Genomic DNA, 26082 nt, shown 5'->3' on the forward strand with positions numbered 1-26082 from the left:
TGATTTGTTTGTAGCTGACCTCTCTTCAGGGTGATTTGTTTCTAGCAAATTGCTCTATAGGTTGATTTGTTTGTAAATGAACTCTCTACAGGGTAATTTGCTTGTATCTGAACTCCTTACATTGCGTCTATTTTGTAGCTGATCTCTCTACAGGGTGATTTGTTTGTAGCTGATCTCTATACAAGTTGATTTGTGTGCAGCTGATCTCTCTGCAGGGTGATTTGTTTGTAGCCAATCTCTCTACAAGGTAATTTGTTTGTAGCTGAACTATCTATAAGGTGATTTGTTTGTAGCTGATCTCTCTGCAGATTGATTTGTTTTAGCTGAACTCTCTACAGGGTGATTTGTTTCTAGCTTATCTCTCTACAGGTTGATTTGTGTGTGACTGATCTCTCTACAAGCTGATTTGTTTGTAGCTGATCTCTCTGCAGGTTGATTTGTTTCTAGATGATCTCTCTACAGGTTGATTTGTTTGTTGCTGATCGTTCTAAAGGTTGATTTGTTTGTAGCTGAACTCTCTGCAAAATGTTTTGTTTGTAGTTGATCTCTCTACAAGATGATTTTTGTAGCTGACCTCTCTTCAAGGTGATTTGTTTCTAGCTGATATCTCTACAGGGTGATTTTTTTGTAGCTGACCTCTCTTCAGGGTGATTTGTTTCTAGCTGATCGCTCTACTGGTTGGTTTGTTTGTAGCTGAACTCTCTACAGGGTGATTTGTTTGTAGCTAATCTCTCTACAAGTTGATTTGTGTGTAGCTGATCTCTCTGCAGGTTGATTTGTTTGTAGCCGATCTCTCTACAGGGTAATTAGTTTGTAGCTGAAGTGTCTATAAGGTGATTTGTTTGTAGCTGATCTCTCTGCAGGTTGATTTGTTTTAGCTGAACTCTCTACAGGGTGATTGTTGTAGCTGAACTCCTTACATTGTGTCTAGTTTCTAGTTGATGTCTCTACAGGGTGATTTTTTGTAGCTGAACTCTCTACAGGGTGATTTGTTTCTAGCTTATCTCTCTACAGGTAGATTTGTTTTGATTTTTTCATTGCTGATCACTCTAAAGGTTGATTTGTTGTAGCTGAACACTCTGCAAAGTGTTTTATTTGTAGCTGATCTCTCTACTGGGTAATTTGTTTGTAGCTGAACTCTCTCCACAGTAACTTGTGTGTAGCTGAATTCTGTGTAGCTGAATTCTCTAGAGAGTGACTTAATTGTAGCTGAATTCTCTACAGGGTGCATGACTTGTTTATAGCTGAACTTTCTTCAGTGTGACTTGTAATGTTCTGAATCTCTATAGTGGTATATTTGCTTAACTCTTCACATGGTGACTTGCTTCTTGCTGAACTGTCTATAAGATTAACTGTTTGCAGCTGAACTCCCTACAGAATAACTTGTGATGTAATAAAATTCTATAATGGAGTAAATAAATTAGCTGAATGCTCTATTAGGGTGACTGTTCTATTAGAGTATCTCGATCTCGCATTTGCTACACGGAGTTGGCTTTAGAATCATAACTCAGTGGTTTGTAATCCGATTCTTCTGTACTACTGCAAGGACTTTCTATGAAGATTATTCCAGCTATACACCGATTTTCAGCTCATTGCTCTAAGCGGTTTGCTTAGTAGGCGTGAAATCTAATGCTTTTTTATTCATAAAATTCGATCGCGTAATTGTGACACAGGTTGGGTTTTGTGTCATATCTTCTTGGTCTTTATCTCGATTCCTTTCAAACCACCAAACGGCACTCCTACGATGGTTACTCCATCTACATAGCAATTTTCAACTCATTCCATGAAGCGGTTTACCCTGTAGGCGTGACAACAAATCGATCTTGTTTTACGCGAATAATCGGTCATAACTGCTGAACCATTCATCGGATTTGTACCAAATGTGATGCTAGGATTCGCCTTTGGACTCCCTTTCTGTGTGCCAAATTTCATGGCGATCGGAGTACGTGTTTGCTAGTTATAGCAATTTTTGCAAGTGTGCGAAAAGACGAAGAAGAAGAAAAAAAAACGAAGAAAAAAAACCAAACTTTGGCAGTTCGTATCTCGGAAATGGCTAGAGCGATTTCCTTCAAAATTGGAATGTAGCCTCCCCTGGCTGGCGGACAACTGTGTAACAAATTTGGTTCTAATCGGATAAGTGATCACTGAGGTACAAAGGTGTGAAAATGACGTTTTCGTTCTTCCTGTCAATATACTCACGGGTGTGGCGCGCCGGCTTCTTGGGCCGCACGACACGCTACCGTGTGTCTTGATTCAATGCTTGTCCCCAGGTACCCATATAGGGGTATGATATATCACTTCATAAACTGCATCCATTGTAGCAAACAATTTTAATGGAGTTTAACTAGTTAAACTAGGTTAATGTTGCAGTCAAGCATGCGTGTGTGTATTATGATAGTGACTAACCCAAAGCTCCACCATGACTAGGGGGGAAGATTGGGCAGGCACACACGTGAGAAGGGTTGGCAATAATTTGAAAATAACATTGCGCATGTGTTACAAGAAAAAAGCGCATGGAGAGGTGTTAGAACACATGGTGCTACATGGCATAACGAATCTTGTCCCACCCATACCACTCCCCTCTACCAACTATCTCATATTAGTATTTTTAGAAGATGATAATCACAAAGGGATTGTTTGGTGGGGTAATGTATTGCCCAAAAAAAAAAAAAAAACGTAAATAAAATTAATAATGGGGGAGTTTGGAGGTGAAGCATGCACCACAGACAGTCCCAGCAGGGAGCTTAGTAAATCCCCCATTTTTTCCATTTTCTTTTCCATCTTGAGGCTAGCTCAGGGTGTGACAGTGCAGGGTTTCTATTAGGAACTTTGTGGCTTGTGGAAATTCTTGTGGTTTCAGAGAACGTTAGAATCTCCAAGCATTCCTACCTCCAAGCCTTTGTAGTAAAACATGCTGTATACATCATGTAAAATATTATTGTTGAAAAGGGGCCTATTTGAGAATTAATAGGAGAATACATGGAACCCTGCACATCTACCAAAACAACCACCATCTGTTGATGGTGGCAACCTGCTCACAACAGGGTAAGACCTGCTGACCGGGTTAAACTGACAAGCAACATTAATGTGCTGTAAATTATGTTTATGTGTACTGATCTATCATTTTTGAAATGATACTACCCTATCAATGATATTTAATGGTTTATTTTTATTGTGTAATAATCCACTAAATTAAATTATATTTGGGTGGTATCGTAAGCAATCAATTATCGACATGCTTATTACCACAGGACGTACCTTCGTGTTCAGTCGTCCTTTACGCATCCTTTTCAGCTGGATTATTTGACCTGACATCGTCTTCAAGTATCCCAAATCTGCTGTCCATAATTGCCTTCCTTGAGCAGTAATGGCTGAATAGAGTCTCAGCCAAAATACTCAGTTACCAACACCACGTCTCGATTAACGGAAACTCATAAGGCTTGCGTGTTTCATTTACTGGAACCTGGTATTGCAACGGCTATTATGCTTTATCCGAACCCACAAAAATCTGAGAAAAATCCCACATAATTTTAAAGGTATAACCGACATTCAAACAAAAATTTGAGTCTGGACATTACGTAACACACGAGTTATGATTTTTTTTAAAAATACGCACACAAAAAAATGATTATTAAATGACTTAGTAAATCATGTGTTAAACAAGTCAGTTGGATGATCTACAGTGAGCAATGTGGACAGAAGAGCTCTCTGCCATATTTATCATACAGAATATCATTCATACAAACTTCATGTAGCCACCTGTTACAAGCACATTGCACCCAATCTTCCACTTCATCATCACCTTGAAATGGTTCAAAACACACAGCATGTGTTATGACTTTCATTTGTTGCAACATCATAGCTCTCAGACACTGAAAGGGTAGAGGAGGCTGCTTCATCAGCAGCACTTACTCTTGGAAACTTCGCTACAAGTGGAGGTGGTTCATTCTCACTGTTCCTTTTTCTGCCTCGCTGTTGACTGATTCGTCCTGTAGCATTCCTCTCTGCCTTCTTAGCAGCTGCTAGGGCCTTCTTTTCTGCAACCAGAATCTTCTTTTTTCTCTGTTCTTCTTCTTTAGCCTTTTCCCTTTGTTCTCTTTCTATTTTCTTCCTTTCTTTTTCCTCCTCTTGCTGCTTTCATTTCTCTTCATGCTCTTTAAGGATAGAAACGCACTTTTCACTTGTCAAGACCCTAGCTCCTGAAATTCTTACAGAAGTCTCTGTTTTCTGTGGCTTAGCATCTGGAACAAACTGCACTAAATACTTTGATATATACCTCAAGTTGTGAGATTGGTCTACAGTGGCGTTTTTGTCATCTCTCTCTACTACAGTGTTCTCTGTTCTGTCTGCTGCTGTTAACGTAGCTCTCAGCTCACTTTCTACTTCAGTGTTCTCTGCTTCATGTGCTGTTAACGTGGATCTTAAATCACCTTCTCCTCCATTGTTCTCTGTTACATCTGCTGATACTGTGGCTCTTATTTCACCTTCTCCTCTATTATTCTGTTACATCTACACTCCCTGCAATGTACCGTACTTCTTTTCTGGTCTGTCCATACCCAGCCTGTCCTACCTCCACCAAAAAGTTGGCAAACTCGCCCTCTTCAACTGCTGGCAGCAATGACTTGGGTCCTGCACTGTTAAAACTGAAGTGCCATGGTAGCACCTAAAAATGCTATGGTAGCACCTCAAAGTGCTAAATTTTGACTGCTCCAGTAAAAAAATAACACCTAGAGGTGCTACCATAGCACTTCATTTTTAACAGTGTGGTTTGTCACCATGGCTTACTTTCCCTTAAATTCCGTAATGCGAAGTGGATTTTGGGACACCATGCTTCTTAGCAGCTCATAAAGTAGGGATGTTCTCATCAGTCACTGCCTTCATTGCAGCCTCCATATCCTTATCTGTCCATTGTTTACGCTTTTTACCACAAATCTCAGTGTTAACAGCTGGAGGTGCTGATTCCGTTCGTGGTCTGCCTTGTCTTCTCTTATTATTCTTTGGCAGCAAAGGTTGGAATGACGTTCGAGATCTAAATGATACTGTTTCTGGTGATGCTCCGACAACAATTGCCATGGCCCGACAATAGCTCTTTCAAACACTACAATAAAGCAGTTACACTTACTGACTAGTCATAGTTTTATTAGGCCCCTATTCGGTGATTATTAGTTTCTCATCCAGCCTTTCTAATTATTATGATGCGGGCGGGAGGGTATTACCATTATACCATTATTTTATAATATTAACACACTGATGTACAGACCTTGTCCAAATTGTCTTTTTTTCTTACTACAAACATTTCCTTCACCAGCTGATTCTACTTTTCGTGATCGCCAACTGTTTTTCTACAGTCAACTGAAAGCCTGCTTTGATAAAGTCGATAGAGCACGATTGCAACTGGCACTGCAACAATTTGCTAAGGAAAACAACAGTTCTCCTGGTGATATATGGCGAATTGTAGCGTTCATCAACAAAAATTATAACAGTTTGGTATCACGTGTTCTTCTGAGCATGCGCAGAATAAATAATGGCTTACCATGCGGTAGCTTAAGAAGGATGCGGGCGGTGGATGAGAAACTAATAATCACCAAATAGGGGCCTTAACAAACCTTACCACAATTATCAGCGGTAGTTAAACAACCCAATGCCGAGCGGGTTAATGTCAGCCATGTGGTTGCCAGGTAATAATACACGGAATAATGTTGTTTTCTCTAGTAAAACACCCATCCGATATTTGAAATACCCGTTTCCGTTTATTGAGTCAATCCGATAATTGATAGCATACGATACCGATCCTGCAATGATTCAGAATGCCCTACTCTACATTTCCACCAAATTCCATACTTTTATCACAAAGTAAATGTTCCTCTTTATTATTGAGGTTTAACTGCTGTACTATCAAGACACACGATAGCGTGTCGTGCAGCCCAAGAAGCCGGCGCGCCACACCGCGAGTATATTAACAGGAAGAAAGAAAACGCAATTTTCACACCTATGTAGCTCTGTGATCAATTATTCGATTGGAACCAAATTTGCTACAGACGTGCCGGCCAGTTATGGGAGTCGACATACCACATTTGAAGAAAATCGGTCTAGCCATTTCCGAGATACGAGCGAACAAAATGTCGTTTTAATTTCTTCGTTTTTCTTCTTCTACTTCTTCATTTCGCACACTTCGCAAAATCCGCCATAAAACACAAATGCGTGCTCCAATCGGGCTGAAATTTGGCACGCTTGAAGGGCTCATTAAGGCGGATCTCAGTACCAACTTTGGTTGTAGGAATCCGATGGACATTCACCGAGTTATGATCGATTATTCGCGTAAAATAAGGTCGAAGGTCTGTCACGCCCACAGAGTAAACCCCTTGAAGGAATGAGTTGAAAATTGCTATGTAGATGGAGTAACCATCGTAGGAGTGTCTTTTTGTGATTTGAAGAGAATCGAGATAAAGACCATGGAGATATGACACAAAACCCAACCTGTGTCACAATTACGCAATCGATTTTTTTGAATAAAAAAACTATTAGTTTTCACGCCTAAAAGGCAAACCGCTTGGAGCAATGAGCTGAAAATCGGTGTGTAGCTGGAATAATCATCATAGAAAGTCCGTGCAGTAGTACAGAAGAATCGGAATACAAACCACTGAGTCATGATTCGAAAGCCAACTACGTGTTGCAAATGCGAGATCGAGATACTCTAATAGAACAGTCACCCTAATAGAGCATTCGGCTACGTTTATAACTTACTCCATCAAAGAATTATATTACATTGCAAGTTATTCTGTAGGGAATTCAGCTACAACCAGTTAATCTGATAGACAATTCAGCTACAGGCAAGTCACCCTGTAGAGAGTTCACCTAGAAACGAATCACCCTGTAGAGAGATCAGCTAGAAGAAGTCACCTTGTAGAGAGTTCAGTTACAAATAAACCATCACGTAGAGAGTTCAGCTGCAAAGAAATCACCCTGTAGAGCGTTTAAATCACCCTGCAGAGAGTTCGGCTGCAAACAGTTCACCCTGTAGAGAGATCAGCTAGAAGAAGTTACCTTGTAGAGCATTCAGCTACAAAGAAACCATCATGTAGATATGTCAGCTGCATACAAATCACTCTGTAGAGAGATCACCTACAAAAAGATCTCCCTGTAGAGAGTTCGGCTAGAAAAAGTCACCTTGTAGAAAGTTCAGCTACAAAGAAACCACCACGTAGAGAGTTCAGCTGCAAACAAAACATCCTGTAGAGAAATCAGCTGCAAACAAATTGCTCTGTAGAAAGATCAGCTAGAAGAAGTTACCTTGTAGAGAGTTCAGCTGCAAAGAAACCATCATGTAGAGAGTTCAGCTACAGTACAAACAAATCCTGTAGAAATATCAGCTAGAAGAAGTCACCCTGTAGAGAGTTCAGTTGCAAAGAAACCACCATGTAGAGAGTTCACCTGACCCTGTAGAGACATCAACTAGAAGAAGTTACTTTGTAGAGAGTTCAGCTACAAAGAAACCATCAGGTAGAGACAAACAAGTGACCCTGTTGGGACATCAGCTAGAAGAAGTTACCTTGTAGAGAGTTTAGCTGCGAAGAAACCATCATGTAGAGAGTTCTGTAATTAATATAATATGTATATATATATATAATTTGTACATTTACTGATAAAATCAGAAATATTTAAAGTATTTAACATCTGCTCATCTTTTCTTCTTCCTGTGGTAAAGAAAAGAAAATCCCCAAAGCCGACCTATGGCCGGCTTTGGGGTATAAAAACACAAAAAGAAGTGAAATCTAATCAAAAACAGCTAAGCTGTAAAAAAGGTGCGGCCCCAAAAAGGCCATGGTGAAAAAAGATGTGAAATCCAAGGTGGCAGCCAAGAAATGGCTGTGATGATAGGTTAATGGTAAAAATTTTAATAACGACAATTCATTTGAATTTTGTGCCAAGACCAAATTCACCTAAATTGTCGTTATTAAAATTGTTACCATTAACCTACCATCACAGCCATTTCTTGGCCGCCACCTTGAATTTCACATCTTTTTTCACCATGGCCTTTTTGGGGCTGCACCTTTTTTTACAGCTTAGCTGTTTTTGATTAGATAATAATTATGCTGGCATAAGTATCGGTCTCTATATTGTGAGTATAATAATCACAGAATTAGCTATAGTACATTTGCAAGTATAATTTTACAATATTAGGGTTTCAATTAAACTAATCAGTGAAACAGGGTAATATAGTAGCTATTTTCATGTAGCTAAAGCAAGTTTAAATTTTTTTTTTAAGAATGGGATCCCTCATATTTTATACTGAGCTACATATGTATAGCTAATCAAAGCTGTATAGTAGTTAATTACTAAAAACTCAACTATAAAACTGTACTTTTCAGGGGCGGATCCAGAAGCTGACAAGGGGAGGGGCACAAGTTGTAGGTAGTTGGGGAGAGCCAGATTATCTTGTTAGTTGCTGCATTTTTGAAGCAGCAAATAATCACCTCTTTATAGTGTCTCACTGTTGAAATTTGCCATTTTGGTCTTTGCAGATGGTTGTGAAGTCTTAAAAGGTATTCAACAGGCTTCGAATGCCTTGAACAACATCAACATGATAATTGTTTTTAGAGGCGCTTAGTACACACGAAGGTGCTGGGTAACAATTTCACAAATAGTTTGACTGGTTTGCAGGTGAAATTGCAATAAATGCTACTGAAATGTGCATCTTTTCATGAGTTTTATAGCAAAACTGATCTTGGCCTGACAAAGCTTAGTATTTTAATCAGCAGTAGCTATATATGGCTAGCTCCTCCACAAGGTGACAGGGGGGCATTTTCCCTGAATGCCCCATCCTGGATCCGCCATTGCTTTTATGCTTTTTCTTTTTCTTAACTATTCTTCTAAGTATCCCCTATTTTACCTACATACTAAAGAAAAGGCTGATGTTAAAGATGGGACGCATTCTTTTATTACTATATGAAACTAAACTAGGTTTAAGAATTAAAGGACTACAGATGCAAGCTTATGTAAAATAGCAGTGAAATACTTTTATGCATCTGAGTATTTTTTAAAATTCATTACTCTTGAATTTTCCTCTACCAGCCTGCCTGACTGTCTGACTACACTCACAAGGCTAGAGGCCAAATAAAACAGAATGGCCACCATTTCATGCTGCAATAAGCAAACTCACAGGTGGGATGTGCCTTTTGCAGTTTCAACAAATGTTTATTCTACACTTTACCATTTTTTTTTGTCATAAATAAAAAAGAGTCATCTTCTTTACTCCAGGAAAACCATGACCTCTGCATCGACGCTTTACTAAAGCAGTGCCTTGAAATTTTTTTATGCATTGAATGGACTGTATTAGCAATTTACCATAAAGGTTAAGTACTTCTGTGGGGAAACTTTTTGCCTTTTCCAAGTTTTGGAATTTAACAGTAAAAATTTGACCTTTGAAACATTTAAACCTTCACATATTACATAATATAGGAATGTTTGCAAAGCATGAAAATTTTACATTGCAACATTGAAAATATTTCTCTTCAGCCAATATGGCATTAGTTGCCAGCTAAGCTTTGCTTTTAAATGAACAAAACATGCAACAACGATGGTCAACTACATTGTAAACAAGATTTTTGTGCAGTGCTGCCTACTACCTCAATCTACTGCATAGCTGAGTGGTGAGATCAAGATACTCTAACACAGCAGTCACATTCACTCGTGTATTCCATAACTTTGTTCTAACTAAGAAAATTAGCAAGCTCATACAAACATTATCATTAATTTAAAAAAGAAGTAGGGTTTCAGTAGTAAAATATGAGATGATGTCCCTAGCTACATATCACTGTAGCAATCTATGGAAATTCTGAGTTTGGAATTATACAATTTCACAGTGGCAAGTAGGGACCACATTGCTACATTGCCAAGTAGGGATTTCCCTAAAACTGTGAGGAGGCTGCTAAAATTATTCAAGAAATGGTGCGATTGTGAGTAGTATCTCCATTGCTACAAATGATAGTTTACATTGTGAGCAGTTATTGCTGTGGCAGTGCCATTCAACTACCAACACAATATGTGACCGGATTTGCGAAAAGGTACCTTTTTCACACACAAAATTTGGCCTATTTTTTGTACTAAAATGCTTCATAACTTTTTGAACATACCATATAATTGCTTGAAATTTTCAATGCATGTAGCTACAGTATCTGGCTACATTGTGAGACTAAGAGCAAGTTAATCAGTATAAGGAGTCAAGTGTTACATCATTTTGTTTGCTGGTATGTCAAATGTGTGAAAAAGGTACCTTTTCGCAAATCCGGTCACATATGGTAAATGCAATCTATACTGTATGTATGTGAGAATAATAGTGTACGCTCACTTGCAAATTCTAAATACCGTCACTGTCTTTATACTGCAGTTTTGGGATTGTGTATATTATGCAATACTTATACACCCACATACCATAGACAGTCACAGTTCTCCTGTCAGACATCACTGATAAAGATCCACTCTGTACAGTACATACATAGCTACCAGCATCACTTCTCATTGCATTAATAATAGTTAATGTACTAGTGTTACCAGTTGATGTTGATTGACCTGTAACATCACTACCCGCATGAGTCCATGAGAATGTCACACCAGATGATACTGATGATGTACATGTTAAACTGACTGTTGATCCTTGTGCTACCTCTCTGTCCTGAGGGTGAGTGGTGATTTCTAACATTCACATGTAAAATAATGAGAATGCTGAAAAACATTTTATAATATTATACTCACTTAAAACAGTAACAATAGCAGAGTTTGATGTAATCCCACCAACTTCATTTGACACTATACATCTGTACTGCTTTGACTCTTGTAAGTTACTCACAGTATAACTCTGACTATTAGAATTACTAATATTTCTCCATGGTCCTCCGTTAATACTACTAGTCTGCCATTGATATCTAATTGATCCTCTACCATCTCCCTCACAAGTCAGAGTAACAGTCATCCTATCAGTTGTCAACTGGTTGGTGGGATGAGTTGTGATAGTGGGACGTCCTGTTAGTAAATCATGGAACTAAATGTATTACTTGTCTTATTGACACCTACCATACACATTCACAATGGTAGCATTAGACTCAACTGATCCAGCCTCATTGCTCACTCTACATCTGTACATGTACTCTCCAATAGTCAGTGTGGTATCAGTAGTGTATGACATTGTGTTACCATCACTAACAGCAGTCCAACTACCTCCATAATTTCTCTCCCAGGAGTACACCAGTGAGCCTAGACCATTAGCTCTACACACTACAGTGGTACTAGTTCCTATGGGTACATCTCCACCAGTTGGTTGAGTGGTGATTATTGGAGGACCTAAATAAACATTTATGGATGGTAAACTGCAAGGTTATTGTTTTACTTGTGTTTTGGGTAATCTGTTTCATGTCATGCATGAATGTAATTGGAGCAATTTATGGTGTTCTTTGTTATGGTAGGTTTTCCCCAGTTGGAATGTTTCATAATCACAGTAATGTTGATTGAAAGTTTAAATGTCCTATTTGGTCAAAGTTATCATATATTATATGTGACTGGATCTACAAAAACCGTTCTTATCGCCCAAGACAGGAAGTTTGATTTTTTTCACACAAACACAAAGCTTAATCAATGGACTATCAAGTTTCACTGCCACAGTCGACCAGAGTAAAGTGGTCTGCTTTTGCTGGCTGCTTTTCAAGAGCATAGTGGCGAGCCGTACAAGTGGTCTGGGGTCTTGATGGAGCCCTGGCCAACCGGGTGATGGCAGTGTGTGGCTGTACAGCTCCGTGGTGTTGGACAATGACCTGTGCTATAAATTTCCTTTCACTTTAGCCAGTTCTGAACCATGAATGGCCTATAACTTGGCCTAATCCATCCCAGCACATTTCTTTTCAATTTTTGAACACCATCTTGTCCGCCTTCTAGGGCCCCCACATCCCACCCTTCTGGAGCTCGTCTGATACAGACAACCTCGGTTTAAAAACTATCTAAAATGGTGAGGAAACTTAGCTGTTGACTACTTCTTCACTGGATGATTAGGAAGGTAAGAAATTATTGCAAAATGTGTGAAAATTTGGTATGCATAGCAACCACCATTGTCCAGCTACAACACGTTAATATTTAAAACCGACGTTTCTTGGTACTTTTAAGTGGGCGATAAGACCGGTTTTCCCAGAGACAGTCACATATTACATCTGGCTGTCTAAAATACAGTGTATCTATAAACATAGATCTGCGCCTAATAGTGGGGCGGTTAAGTCATATGATCGTTCACTTTGTGATAAAAGTACCAAATTTGGTGTGGTGATACTTTACTTCATGCATTTTCATTTTAGGATGGGTACCATTAAAAATTACAATGGTAAACCCACCATTATTAATGTTTTTGAAAAGCTTTGAACCAAGGAAACTTTACAAACATACACTTCTTAGCTCTACATGCATTCAACATATAAATGAACATGAAAACAATTTTGTGTGTAGTAAGAACATGTTTATAGTAAATTGCTTGTATTTTTCAGTATAATCATGACCACACACTAGAGCTGCATTTTACCTGAAATGCATTGCAGCCAAAATTTGCGACCAAATTTAACAAAACAATGCTTCCACACATCCAATTTTCTGACTTTAACAAACTGTAACTAGACTACTCAGTGATTGCATGCTCCTACATCGATTTATCGTCCTTCAAAGTCATAACACTGGATGTGTGTGGAAACCTTGTTTTGTCAAATTCGGTCACATTTTAACAGTTACATTGATACTCTGATTCGATTAACATCATGTTTTTTGTTGTTGTGGATCACTGTATAGTAGGGTCCACAAAGGTTTGGGTATGGCCCATGGAAAACATCACTCAAAAACCACTCTACTTTTCCCTGATGAGGAGTAGGCAGTATTGGTTAGGTAAAACTATATAAACCTAAAATAGCCTTCAGATCAACCCAAAATGCTTTCAAAAAGTTTCTATGGAATTTTAAAATAAATACATTAAACAGAATTTTAAAGTGACTGACTGACTAACTGATGCCTTCAGACAAGTGTAACTCAATAATGGCTAAGGCTACTGGCTTGATTTATTCACTATTCAAGGTTGTGCAAGATGGCTTCCCATCATAACGGAAATCATCCATATTTTCCATAGTAGCTATTTTAATTGCAGAGGCACTTTTCAAACAGATCTTGATTCATAATGCTGTGTAACAGGCTGGACATAGCTGACAATGAAGCATAATAGATACCTCACTTTTCAGACAGCAATTTATAGCTGGACCATTCCTTCTTTTGATGCGATATGCAATATTGGAATTTTAAATTTGAGTAGGGACCACAGTAGAAAAAAAAGGAAATGAAACAACGGGGGTTGCTTATACATGTAACCATACTGGTGTAAATTTATCCCTACTTTAGTTGTTTCAGGGTAGCTTTAGCTATAACCATGACTAAAGTAGGGATAAATTTGCACTAATGTGGTTACATGTGTAGGCAACCTCCCTTGTTTCATTGCTTTTTCTTTCTACTGTGGTTCCTACTTAAATTTAAAATTGCTAATTGTTCCATCCACTTGTGTTAATTATGGATGCTGCTACCAGCACACATTCAAGATATGGGAGTATTAGTGTTCAGCAATCAACACATAATAGAGTTATATATAGTGCAACTTATGGAGATGGATTGCCTGAATGAAATCAATTTGTGGATGATGGAAAATCTGTTCTAGGCACCATGAACAAGCCCTGCACTACCAACCACCTTTTGAAAAATAGGTTAATACTACTTCTATTAAGCTGGGTAATGCAAGGAGATGCTAGACCCTAAGGATTGATTTGAATAAAGATGCAGTCAATTATTTTTATGCTAAACAATTAGGCACAGAGGCAAACTCGCTATTACAGCAAACTTGTTTAACTCAATAATCGGAGCCAAAACACAGTTTAAAACAGCAGCACTCAAAAAAGATTGTCAACTCTCTGCTAGATTGTTTACTGTATGGCAGTCAAGAGAATCAACTTTTAAATTAGAAATGCTTTAAAGCCTCACAAAAGTTGTCCTGTACTTTTTCCATCAATCATCTGGCTTAAATATATATATATATATACATCAAGACACACGATAGTGTGTCGTGCGACCCAAGAAGCCGGCGCGCCACACCGTGAGTATATTAACAGGAAGAAAGAAAACGCAATTTTCACACCTATGTAGCTCTGTGATCACTTATCCGATTGGAACCAAATTTGCTGGAGACGTGCTGCCCATTTAGGGGAGTCTACATACCAAATTTGAAGAAAATCGCTCAAGCCATTTCCGAGATACGAGCGAACAAAATTTCGTTTTAATTTCTTGGTTTTTTTCTTCTTCCCCTTCAATTCGCACACTTCGCAATATTCGCAATAAAACACGAATGCGTGCTCGGATTGGGCTGAAATTTGGCACACTTAAAGGGCTCATTAAGACAGATCTCCGTACCAACTTTAGTAGGAATCCGATGAATATTCACGGAGTTATGACCGATTATTTACGTAAAATAAGGTCGAAGGTCTGTCACGCCTACAGGGTAAACCCCTTGGAGGAAGCGGTTGAAAATTGATATGTAGATGGAGCAACCATCGTAGGAATGCCTTTTGTGGTTTGAAAGGAATCGGGATAAAGACCATGGAGATATGACACGAAACCCAACCTGTGTCAAAATTACGCGATCGATTTTTATGAATAAAAATACTATTAGTTTTCGTATTTACCAGGCAAACCGCTTAGAGCAACGAGCTCAAAATCAGTATGTAGCTGGAATAATCATCATAGAAAGTCCTTGCAATAGTACAGAAGAATTGGATTACAAATCACTGAGTTATGATTCGAAAGGCAACTACGTGCAGCAAATTCGAGATCGAGATACTCTAATAGAACAGTCACCCTAATAAAGCATTCAACTACATTTATAATTTACTCAGTTATATTACATTTTAAGTTATTCTGTAGGGAATTCAGCTACAAACAAGTCACCCTGTAGTCAGATCAGCTAGAAGAAGGTACCTAATAGAGAGTTCAGCTACAAAGAAGCCATCATGTAGAGAGTTCAGCTCAAATAAATCACCCTGTAGAGAATTCAGCTACAATCAAATTGCCCTGTAGAGAAATCAGCTATAGAAGAAGTTACTTTGTAGAGAGTTCAGCTACAAAGAAACAATCATGCAAAGAGTTTAGCTGCAAACAAATCACCCAGTAAAAAGTTCCGCTATGAACAGATCACACTGTAGAGAGTTCAGTTAGATACAAGTCATCCTGTAGAGAGACCAGCTAGAAGAAGTTACCTTGTAGAAAGTTCAGTTACAAAGAAACAATCATGCAAAGAGTTTAGCTGCAAACAAATCACCCAGTAGAAAGTTCCGCTATGAACAGATCACACTGTAGAGAGTTCAGTTAGAAACAAGTCATCCTGTAGATAGATCAGCTAGAAGAAGTCACTTTGTAGAGAGTTCAGCTACAAAGAAACCACCATGTAAAAGAGTTCAGCTGCAAACAAATCGCCCTGTAGAGAATTCAGCTACAAACAAATCACCCTGTAGAAAGATCAGCTAGAAGAAGTTACCTTGTAGAGAGTTCAGCTACAAACAAATCACCCTGTAGAGAGTTCAGCTACAAAGAAATTACCATGTAGAGAGTTCAGCTACAAACAAATTACCCTGTAGAAAGATCAGCTAGAAGAAGTTACCTTGTAGAGAGTTCAGCTAGAAACAAGTCACCATGTAGAGAGATCAGCTAGAAACAAGCCACCCGTAGAGTGTTTAGCTAGAAGGAGTTACATTGTAGAGAGTACAGCTACAAAGAAGCTACCATGTAGAGAGTTCAGCTGCAAATAAATCGCCCTGTAGAGAATTCAGCTACAAATAAATCACCCTGTAGAAAGATCAGCTAGAAGAAGTTACCTTGCAGAGAGTTCAGCTACAAACAAATCACCCTGTAGAGAGTTCAGCTAAAAACAAGTCACCATGTAGAGAGTTCAGCTAGAAGTTACATTGTAGAGAGTTCAGCTACAAAGAAACTACAATGTAGAGAGTTCAGCTGCAAATAAATTGCCCTGTAGAGAATTCAGCTACAAACAAATTACCCTGTAGAAAGATCAGTTAGAAGAAGTTACCTTATAGAGAGTTTAGCTACAAACAAGTCACCATGTAGAGAGATCAGCTACAAACAAGCCACCCGTAGAGAGTTTAGCTAGAAGGAGTTACATTGTAGAGAGTTCAGCTACAAAGAAACTACCATGTAGAGAGATCAGCTGCAAACAAATCGCCCTGTAGAGAATTCAGCTACAAACAAATCACCCTGTAGAAAGATCAGCTAGAAGAAGTTACCTTGTAGAGAGTTCAGCTACAAACAAATCACCCTGTAGAGAGTTCAGCTACAAACAAGTCACCATGTAGAGAGTTCAGCTAGAAGTTACATTGTAGAGAGTTCAGTTACAAAGAAACTACCATGTAGAGAGTTCAGCTGCAAACAAATTGCCCTGTAGAGAATTCAGCTACAAACAAATTAACCTGTAGAAAGATTAGCTAGAAGAAGTTACCTTGTAGAGAGTTCAGCTACAAACGAATCACCCTGTAAAGAGATCAGCTAGAAACAAGTCAACCTGTAGAGAGTTCAGCTAGAAGAAGTTACATTGTAAAGAGTTCAGCTACAAAGAAACTACCATGTAGAGAGTTCAGCTGCAAATAAATCGCCCTGTAGAGAATTCAGCTACAAACAAATTACCCTGTAGAAAGATCAGCTAGAAGAAGTTACCTTGTAGAGAGTTCAGCTACAAACAAATCACCCTGTAGAGAGTTCAACTACAAACAAGTCACACTGTAGAGAGATCAGTTAGAAACAAGCCACCCATAGAGAGTTCAGTTATTACGTTTGTAGATGTTAAGAGGCTAGACATTGTACTGGATCTTTATTCTTCAAACAATACGTTCATAAGGCTGGAGGAGCTTCCAGAAGATGTGTGCTAAATAACACGATTACCTATAACTGGTCTACTTTTGAGTAACAATAATACTAAAGAAAAGAAATATCTTTGCTATGCCAAACACAAAATGTGGACATTAACCACAAAGTAATTAATTAAATAGCTCATCTTAACAGAGTTCTTTCAAGGATCAAAGTTTACACTGAATTGATAGCAGAAATTGAACCTTGGAACCATGAAGTGACTGATACTACACTGTTAATTCCTGCTGCTCATGCTACAAGACATGTTCCACTAAATATGGACACTGATGTTCTAGTTTAGTAATTGCCCCAGCAAACGATTTGGGTTTGACAGAGGAATGGGAGTTTAAAGATTTACCGTTATATATTTCTACATAAATAACTATCAAAATAGGTTATGAAAAGGCAAATGCTTTGCTTTTCTTCCACCCATTTGACACTACATCAGCATTTGCTAGTGGGAGAAAATCTGCATGGGGTATTCGAAATGTTAAATTTAACATTTGGCTTACCTTTATAGTGCTCCTAATAGTGATTGTGCTCTGAATGATGAGATGCTTGCAAAGATGTAATATATTGTTTAAAACATCTGAAGCCAAACAATGTACTGTAGTTATAAATATTTTACCCACAAAAGAAGCATTACCTCAACATATAACACATGCAAAAAGGGTTGAACAGCACAGGTTGGTTCAGAAGCATTTGCATAGTCCTTACATGGCAAGACCTTTTGAAGCTGCAACAAAACATAGGAAGCAATCCATTTTCAGACAGTTTCCATCCCCATTCTATTCAGGAAGAAATGTAACTTCTTGTTAAGTAAATTCAATGCTTGTCCCCAGGTACCCATATAGGGGTATGATATATCACTTCATAAACTGCATCCATTGTAGCAAACAATTTTAAAGGAGTTAAACTAGTTAAACTAGGTTAATGTTGCAGTCAAGCATGCGTGTGTGTATTATGATAGTGACTAACCCAAAGCTCCACCATGACTAGGGGGAAGATTGGGCAGGCACACACGTGAGAAGGGTTGGCAATAATTTGAAAATAACATTGTGCATGTGTTACAAGAAAAAGGCACGTGGAGAGGTGTTAGAACACATGGTGCTACATGGCATAACGAATTTTGTCCCACCCATACCACTCCCCTCTACCAACTATCTCATATTAGTATTTTTAGAAGATGATAATCACTAAGGGATTGTTTGGTGGGGTAATGTATTGCCCAAAAATAATAAATAAATAAATAAATAAAATTAATAATGGGGGAGTTGGGAGGTGAAGCATGCACCACAGACAGTCCCAGCAGGGAGCTTAGTAAATCCCCCATTTTTTCCATTTTCTTTTCCATCTTGAGGCTAGCTCAGGGTGTGACAGTGCAGGGTTTCTATTAGGAACTTTGTGGCTTGTGGAAATTCTTGTGGTTTCAGAGAACGTTAGAATCTCCAAGCATTCCTACCTCCAAGCCTTTGTAGTAAAACATGCTGTATACATCATGTTAAATTATTATTGTAGAAAAGGGGCCTATTTGAGAATTAATAGGGGAATACATGGAACCCTGCACATCTACCAAAACAACCACCATCTGTTGATGGTGGCAACCTGTTCACAACAGGGTAAGTCCTGCTGTCAGGGTTAAACTGACAAGCATCATTAATGTGCTGTAAATTATGTATATGTGTACTGATCTATCATTTTTGAAATGATACTACTCTATCAATGATATTTAATGGTTTATTTTTATTGTGTAATAATCCACTAAATTAAATTATATTTGGGTGGTACCCATCCTGCAATGATTCAGAATGCCTTACTCTACATTTCCACCAAATTCCATACTTTTATCACAAAGTAAATGTTCCTCTTTATTTTTGAGGTTTAACTGCTGTACTATCAAGACACACGATAGTGTGTCGTGCGGCCCAAGAAGCCGCCGCGCCACACCGCGAGTATATTAACAGGAAGAAAGAAAACGCAATTTTCACACCTATGTAGCTCTGTGATCACTTATTCGATTGGAACCAAATTTGCTACAGACGTGCCGGCCAGTTATGGGAGTCGACATACCACATTTGAAGAAAATCGGTCTAGCCATTTCCGAGATACGAGCGAACAAAATGTCGTTTTAATTTCTTCGTTTTTTTCTTCTTCTACTTCTTCATTTCGCACACTTCGCAAAATCCGCCATAAAACACAAATGCGTGCTCCAATCGGGCTGAAATTTGGCACGCTTGAAGGGCTCATTAAAGCGGATCTCAGTACCAACTTTGGTGGTAGGAATCCGATGGACATTCACCGAGTTATGATCGATTATTCGCGTAAAATAAGGTCGAAGGTCTGTCACGCCCACAGGGTAAACCCCTTGAAGGAATGAGTTGAAAATTGCTATGTAGATGGAGTAACCATCGTAGGAGTGTCTTTTTGTGATTTGAAGAGAATCGAGATAAAGACCATGGAGATATGACACAAAACCCAACCTGTGTCACAATTACGCAATCGATTTTTATGAATAAAAATACTATTAGTTTTCACGCCTACCAGGCAAACCGCTTAGAGCAATGAGCTGAAAATCGGTGTGTAGCTGGAATAATCATCATAGAAAGTCCTTGCAGTAGTACAGAGAATTGGAATACAAACCACTGAGTCATGATTCGAAAGCCAACTACGTGTTGCAAATGCGAGATCGAGATACTCTAATAGAACAGTCACCCTAATAGAGCATTCGGCTACGTTTATAACTTACTCCATCAAAGAATTATATTACATTGCAAGTTATTCTGTAGGGAATTCAGCTACAACCAGTTAATCTGATAGACAATTCAGCTACAGGCAAGTCACCCTGTAGAGAGTTCACCTAGAAACGAATCACCCTGTAGAGAGATCAGCTAGAAGAAGTCACCTTGTAGAGAGTTCAGTTACAAATAAACCATCACGTAGAGAGTTCAGCTGCAAAGAAATCACCCTGTAGAGCATTTAAATCACCCTACAGAGAGTTCGGCTGCAAACAGTTCATCCTGTAGAGAGATCAGTTAGAAGAAGTTACCTTGTAGAGCATTCAGCTACAAAGAAACCATCATGTAGATATGTCAGCTGCAAACAAATCACTCTGTAGAGAGATCATCTACAAAAAGATCTCCCTGTAGAGAGTTCGGCTAGAAGAAGTCACCTTGTAGAGAGTTCAGCTACAAAGAAACCACCATGTAGAGAGTTAAGCTGCAAACAAAACATCCTGTAGAGAAATCAGCTGCAAACAAATTGCTCTGTAGAAAGATCAGCTAGAAGAAGTTACCTTGTAGAGAGTTCAACTACAAAGAAACTATTATGTAGAGCGATCAGCTACAAACAATTCACCCTGTAGAGAGTTCAGCAAGAAGAAGTCACCTTGTAGAGAGCTCAGCTATAAGAAATCACTATGTAGAGAGTTCAGCTGCAACCAAATTACCTTGTTGAGAATTCAAGCTACAAACAAGTCACTCTGTATAGAGATAAGCTAAAAGAAGTTACCTTGTAGAGAGTTCAGCTACAAACAAATCACCCTGTAGAAAGATCAGCTAGAAGAAGTCACCTTGTAGAGAGTTCAGTTACAAAGAAACCACCATGTAGAGAGTTCAGCTGCAACCAAATTACCTTGTGGAGAATTCAGCTATATACAAACAAATCGCCCTGTAGAAAGATCAGCTAGAAGAAGTTACCTTTTAGAGAATTCAGCTACAAAGAAACCATCATGTAGAGAGTTCAGCTACAAACAAGTCACTCTGTATAGAGGTCAGCTAGAAGAAGTTACCTTGTAGAGAGTTCAGCTACAAACAATTCACCCTGTACAGAGATCAGTTTGAAGAAGTTCTTTGTAGAGTGTTCAGCTACAAACCAATCACCCTGTAGAAAGATCAGCTAGAAGAAGTCACCTTGTAGAGAGTTCAGTTACAAAGAAACCACCATGTAGAGAGTTCAGCTACAAACAAATCACCTGTAGAGAGTTCAACTACAAATAAATCACTCTGTAGAGAGATCAGCTAGAAGAGGTCACTTGTAGAGAGCTCAGCTACAAACAATTCACCCTGTACAGAGATCAGCTAAAGAAGTTACCTTTTAGAGAGTTCAGCTGCAAAGAAACCATCATGTAGAGAGTTCAACTATAAACAAATCACCTTGTAGAAAGATCGGCTAGAAAAAGTCACCTTGTAGAGAGTTCAGTTACAAAGAAACCACCATGTAGAGAGTTCAGCTACAAACTATTGACCCTGTAGAGACATCAGCTAGAAGAAGTTACCTTGTAGAGAGTTCAGCTGCAAAGAAACCATCATGTAGAGAGTTCAGCTACAGTACAAACAAATCCTGTAGAAATATCAGCTAGAAGAAGCCACCCTGTAGAGAGTTCAGTTGCAAAGAAACCACCATGTAGAGAGTTCACCTGACCCTGTAGAGACATCAACTAGAAGAAGTTACTTTGTAGAGAGTTCAGCTACAAAGAAACCATCAGGTAGAGACAAACAAGTGACCCTGTTGAGACATCAGCTAGAAGAAGTTACCTTGTAGAGAGTTTAGCTGCGAAGAAACCATCATGTAGAGAGTTCGGTAATAAATATAATATGTATATATATATATATATATATATATATAATTTGTACATTTACTGATAAAATCAGAGTATTTAACATCTGCTCATCTTTTCTTCTTCCTGTGGTAAAGAAAAGAAAATCCCCAAAGCCGGCCATATAAAACACAAAAAGAAGTGAAATCTAATCAAAAACAGCTAAGCTGTAAAAAAAGGTGCGGCCCCAAAAAGGCCATGGTGAAAAAAGATGTGAAATTCAAGGTGGCAGCCAAGAAATGGCTGTGATGATAGGTTAATGGTAAAAATTTTAATAATGACAATTCAGGTGAATTTTGTGCCAAGACCAAATTCACCTAAATTGTCGTTATTAAAATTGTTACCATTAACCTACCATTACAGCCATTTCTTGGCCGCCACCTTGAATTTCACATCTTTTTTCACCATGGCCTTTTTGGGGCTGCACCTTTTTTTACAGCTTAGCTGTTTTTGATTAGATAATAATTATGTTGGCATAAGTATCGGTCTCTATATTGTGAGTATAGTAATCACAGAATTAGCTATAGTACATTTACAAGTATAATTTTACAATATTAGGGTTTCAATTAAACTAATCAGTGAAACAGGGTAATATAGTAGCTATTTTCATGTAGCTAAAGCAAGTGTAATTTTTTTTTTTAAGAATGGGATCCCTCATATTTTATACTGAGCTACATATGTATAGCTAATCAAAGCTGTATAGTAGTTAATTACTAAAAACTCAACTATAAAACTGTACTTTTCAGGGGCGGATCCAGAAGCTGACAAGGGGAGGTGCACAAGTTGTAGGTAGTTGGGGAGAGCCAGATTATCTTGTTAGTTGCTGCATTTTTGAAGCAGCAAATAATCACCTCTTTATAGTGTCTCACTGTTGAATTTTGCCATTTTGGCCTTTGCAGATGGTTGTGAAGTCTTAAAAGCTATTCAACAGGCTTCGAATGCCTTGAACAACATCAACATGATAATTGTTTTTAGAGGCGCTTAGTACACACGAAGGTGCTGGGTAACAATTTCACAAATAGTTTGACTGGTTTGCAGGTGAAATTGCAATAAATGCTACTGAAATGTGCATCTTTTCATGAGTTTTATAGCAAAACTGATCTTGGCCTGACAAAGCTTAGTATTTTAATCAGCAGTAGCTATATATGGCTAGCTCCTCCACAAGGTGACAGGGGGGCATTTTCCCTGAATGCCCCATCCTGGATCCGCCATTGCTTTTATGCTTTTTCTTTTTCTTAACTATTCTTCTATAGTATCCCCTATTTTACCTACTTAATAAAAGAGGCTGATGTTAAAGATGGGACGCATTCTTTTATTACTATATGAAACTAAACTAGGTTTAAGAATTAAAGGACTACAGATGCAAGCTTATGTAAAATAACAGTGAAATACTTTTATGCATCTGAGTATTTTTAAAAATTCATTACTCTTGAATTTTCCTCTACCAGCCTGCCTGACTGTCTGACTACACTCACAAGGCTAGAGGCCAAATAAATAGAATGGCCACCATTTCATGCTGCAATAAGCACACTCACAGGTGGGATGTGCCTTTTACAGTTTCAACAAATGTTTATTCTACACTTTACCATTTTTTTTGTCATAAATAAAAAAGAGTCATCTTCTTTACTCCAGGAAAAACCATGACCTCTGCATCGAAGCTTTACTAAAGCAGTGCCTTGAAATTTTTTTATGCATTGAATGGACTGTATTAGCAATTTACCATAAAGGTTAAGTACTTCTGTGGGGAAACTTTTTGCCTTTTCCAAGTTTTGGAATTTAACAGTAAAAATTTGACCTTTGAAACATTTAAACCTTCACATATTACATAATATAGGAATGTTTGCAAAGCATGAAAATTTTACATTGCAACATTGAAAATATTTCTCCTCAGCCAATATGGCATTAGTTGCCAGCTAAGCTTTGCTTTTAAATGAACAAAACATGCAAAAACGATGGTCAACTACATTGTAAACAAGGTTTTTGTGCAATGCTCCCTACTACCTCAATCTACTGCATAGCTGAGTGGTGAGATCAAGATACTCTAACACGGCATACACAATCACGTGTACATTCCATAACTTTGTTCTAACTAACAAAGTTAACAAGCTCATGCAAACATTATCATTAATTTAAAAAAGAAGTAGGGTTTCAGTAGTAAAATATGAGATGATGTCCCTAGCTACATATCACTGTAGCTGTCTATGGAAATTCTGAGTTTGGAATTATACAATTTCACAATGGCAAGTAGGGACCACATTGCTACATTGCCAAGTGGGGATTTCCCTAAAACTGTGAGGAGGCTGCTAAAATCATTCAAGAAATGGTGCGATTGTGGGTAGTATCTTCATTGTTACAAATGATAGTTTACATTGAGAGCAGTTATTGCTGTGGCAGTGCCATTCAACTACCAACACAATATGTGACCAGATTTGCGAAAAGGTACATTTTCCACACATTCTACATACCAGCAAACAAAGTGGTGTAACACTTGACTCCTTAAACTGATTAACTTACTCTTAGTACCACAATGTAGTCAGATACTGTAGCTACACTCATGGAAATTTTCAGGTAATTATATGTCATGATCAAAAGTTATGAAGCTTCAAAGTTAAAAAAAATGGGTCAAATTTTGCGTGTGAAAAAGTTACCTTTTCACAAATCTAGTCACATATGGTAAATGCAATCTATACTGTATGTATGTGAGAATAATAGTGTACACTTACTTGCAAATTCTATTACTGCAATTTTATGTCTTTATACTTCAGTTTTGGGATTATGTATATTATGCAATACTTATACACCCACATACCATAGACAGTCACAGTTCTCCTGTCAGACATCACTGATAAAGATCCACTCTGTACAGTACATACATAGCTACCAGCATCACTTCTCATTGCATTAATAATAGTTAATGTACTAGTGTTACCAGTTGATGTTGATTGACCTGTAACATCACTACCCGCATGAGTCCATGAGAATGTCACACCAGATGATACTGATGATGTACATGTTAAACTGACTGTTGATCCTTGTGCTACCTCTCTGTCCTGAGGGTGAGTGGTGATTTCTAACATTCACATGTAAAATAATGAGAATGCTGAAAAACATTTTATAATATTATACTCACTTAAAACAGTAACAATAGCAGAGTTTGATGTAATCCCACCAACTTCATTTGACACTATACATCTGTACTGCTTTGACTCTTGTAAGTTACTCACAGTATAACTCTGACTATTAGAATTACTAATATTTCTCCATGGTCCTCCGTTAATACTACTAGTCTGCCATTGATATCTAATTGATCCTCTACCATCTCCCTCACAAGTCAGAGTAACAGTCATCCTATCAGTTGTCAACTGGTTGGTAGGATGAGTTGTGATAGTGGGACGTCCTGTTAGTAAATCATGGAACTAAATATATTACTTGTCTTATTGACACCTACCATACACATTCACAATGGTAGCATTAGACTCAACTGATCCAGCCTCATTGCTCACTCTACATCTGTACATGTACTCTCCAATAGTCAGTGTGGTATCAGTAGTGTATGACATTGTGTTACCATCACTAACAGCAGTCCAACTACCTCCATAATTTCTCTCCCAGGAGTACACCAGTGAGCCTAGACCATTAGCTCTACACACTACAGTGGTACTAGTTCCTATGGGTACATCTCCACCAGTTGGTTGAGTGGTGATTATTGGAGGACCTAAATAAACATTTATGGATGGTAAACTGCAAGGTTATTGTTTTACTTGTGTTTTGGGTAATCTGTTTCATGTCATGCATGAATGTAATTGGAGCAATTTATGGTGTTCTTTGTTATGGTAGGTTTTCCCCAGTTGGAATGTTTCATAATCACAGTAATGTTGATTGAAAGTTTAAATGTCCTATTTTGGTCAAAGTTATCATATATTATATGTGGCTGGATCTATGAAAACCGTTTTTATCGCCCAAGACAGGAAGTTTGATTTTTTCACACAAACACAAAGCTTAATCAATGGACTATCAAGTTTTACTGCCACAGTCAACCAGAGTAAAGTGGTCTGCTTTTGCTGGCTGTTTTTCAAGAGCATAGTGGCGAGCCGTACAAGTGGTCTGGGGTCTTGATGGAGCCCTGGCCAACCGGGTGATGGCAGTGTGTGGCTGTACAGCTCCGTGGTGTTGGACAATGACGTGTGCTATAAATTTCCTTTCACTTTAGCCAGTTCTGAACCATGAATGGCCTATAACTTGGCCTAATCCATCCCAGCACATTTCTTTTCAATTTTTGAACACCATCTTGTCCGCCTTCCAGGGCCCCCACATCCCACCCTTCTGGAGCTCGTCTGATACAGACAACCTCGGTTTAAAACTATCTAAAATAGTGAGGAAACTTAGCTGTTGACTACTTCTTCACTGGATGATTAGGAAGGTAAGAAATTATTGCAAAACGTGTGAAAATTTGGCATGCATAGCAACCACCATTGTCCAGCTACAACACGCTGAATATTTAAAACCGACGTTTCTTG

General features: G+C 38.3%; 2 protein-coding genes across 2 annotated transcripts in view; both read right to left on the reverse strand.

Annotated features, from left to right (window-relative positions):
* LOC136247962 (hemicentin-1-like) overlaps positions 1–5073 on the reverse strand; it is a 55006-nt gene extending 49933 nt beyond the window's left edge. The window contains exons 1-4 of the mRNA XM_066039781.1: positions 4873–5073; positions 4557–4663; positions 4213–4492; positions 3825–4134 (exon numbers count right to left, since the gene is read on the reverse strand). Of these exons, the coding sequence (XP_065895853.1) occupies positions 3825–4134; positions 4213–4492; positions 4557–4663; positions 4873–5073 (898 nt within the window). The remainder of the gene's footprint in view (positions 1–3824; positions 4135–4212; positions 4493–4556; positions 4664–4872) is intronic.
* A 546-nt stretch (positions 5074–5619) lies between these two features.
* Positions 5620–25351, reverse strand: LOC136247963 (peroxidasin-like). The gene is made up of 8 exons (XM_066039782.1): positions 25327–25351; positions 25014–25280; positions 24696–24962; positions 24375–24635; positions 11071–11337; positions 10753–11019; positions 10432–10692; positions 5620–5792 (listed from the first exon to the last, which is right to left on the reverse strand). Exons 1-8 carry the CDS (start codon positions 25349–25351, stop codon positions 5620–5622), a joined length of 1788 nt encoding a protein of 595 aa, XP_065895854.1.
* Positions 25352–26082: the final 731 nt, after the last annotated feature.

Source organism: Dysidea avara, chromosome 2 (genome assembly GCF_963678975.1).
Source record: "Dysidea avara chromosome 2, odDysAvar1.4, whole genome shotgun sequence".
Lineage (NCBI taxonomy): Eukaryota > Metazoa > Porifera > Demospongiae > Dictyoceratida > Dysideidae > Dysidea > Dysidea avara.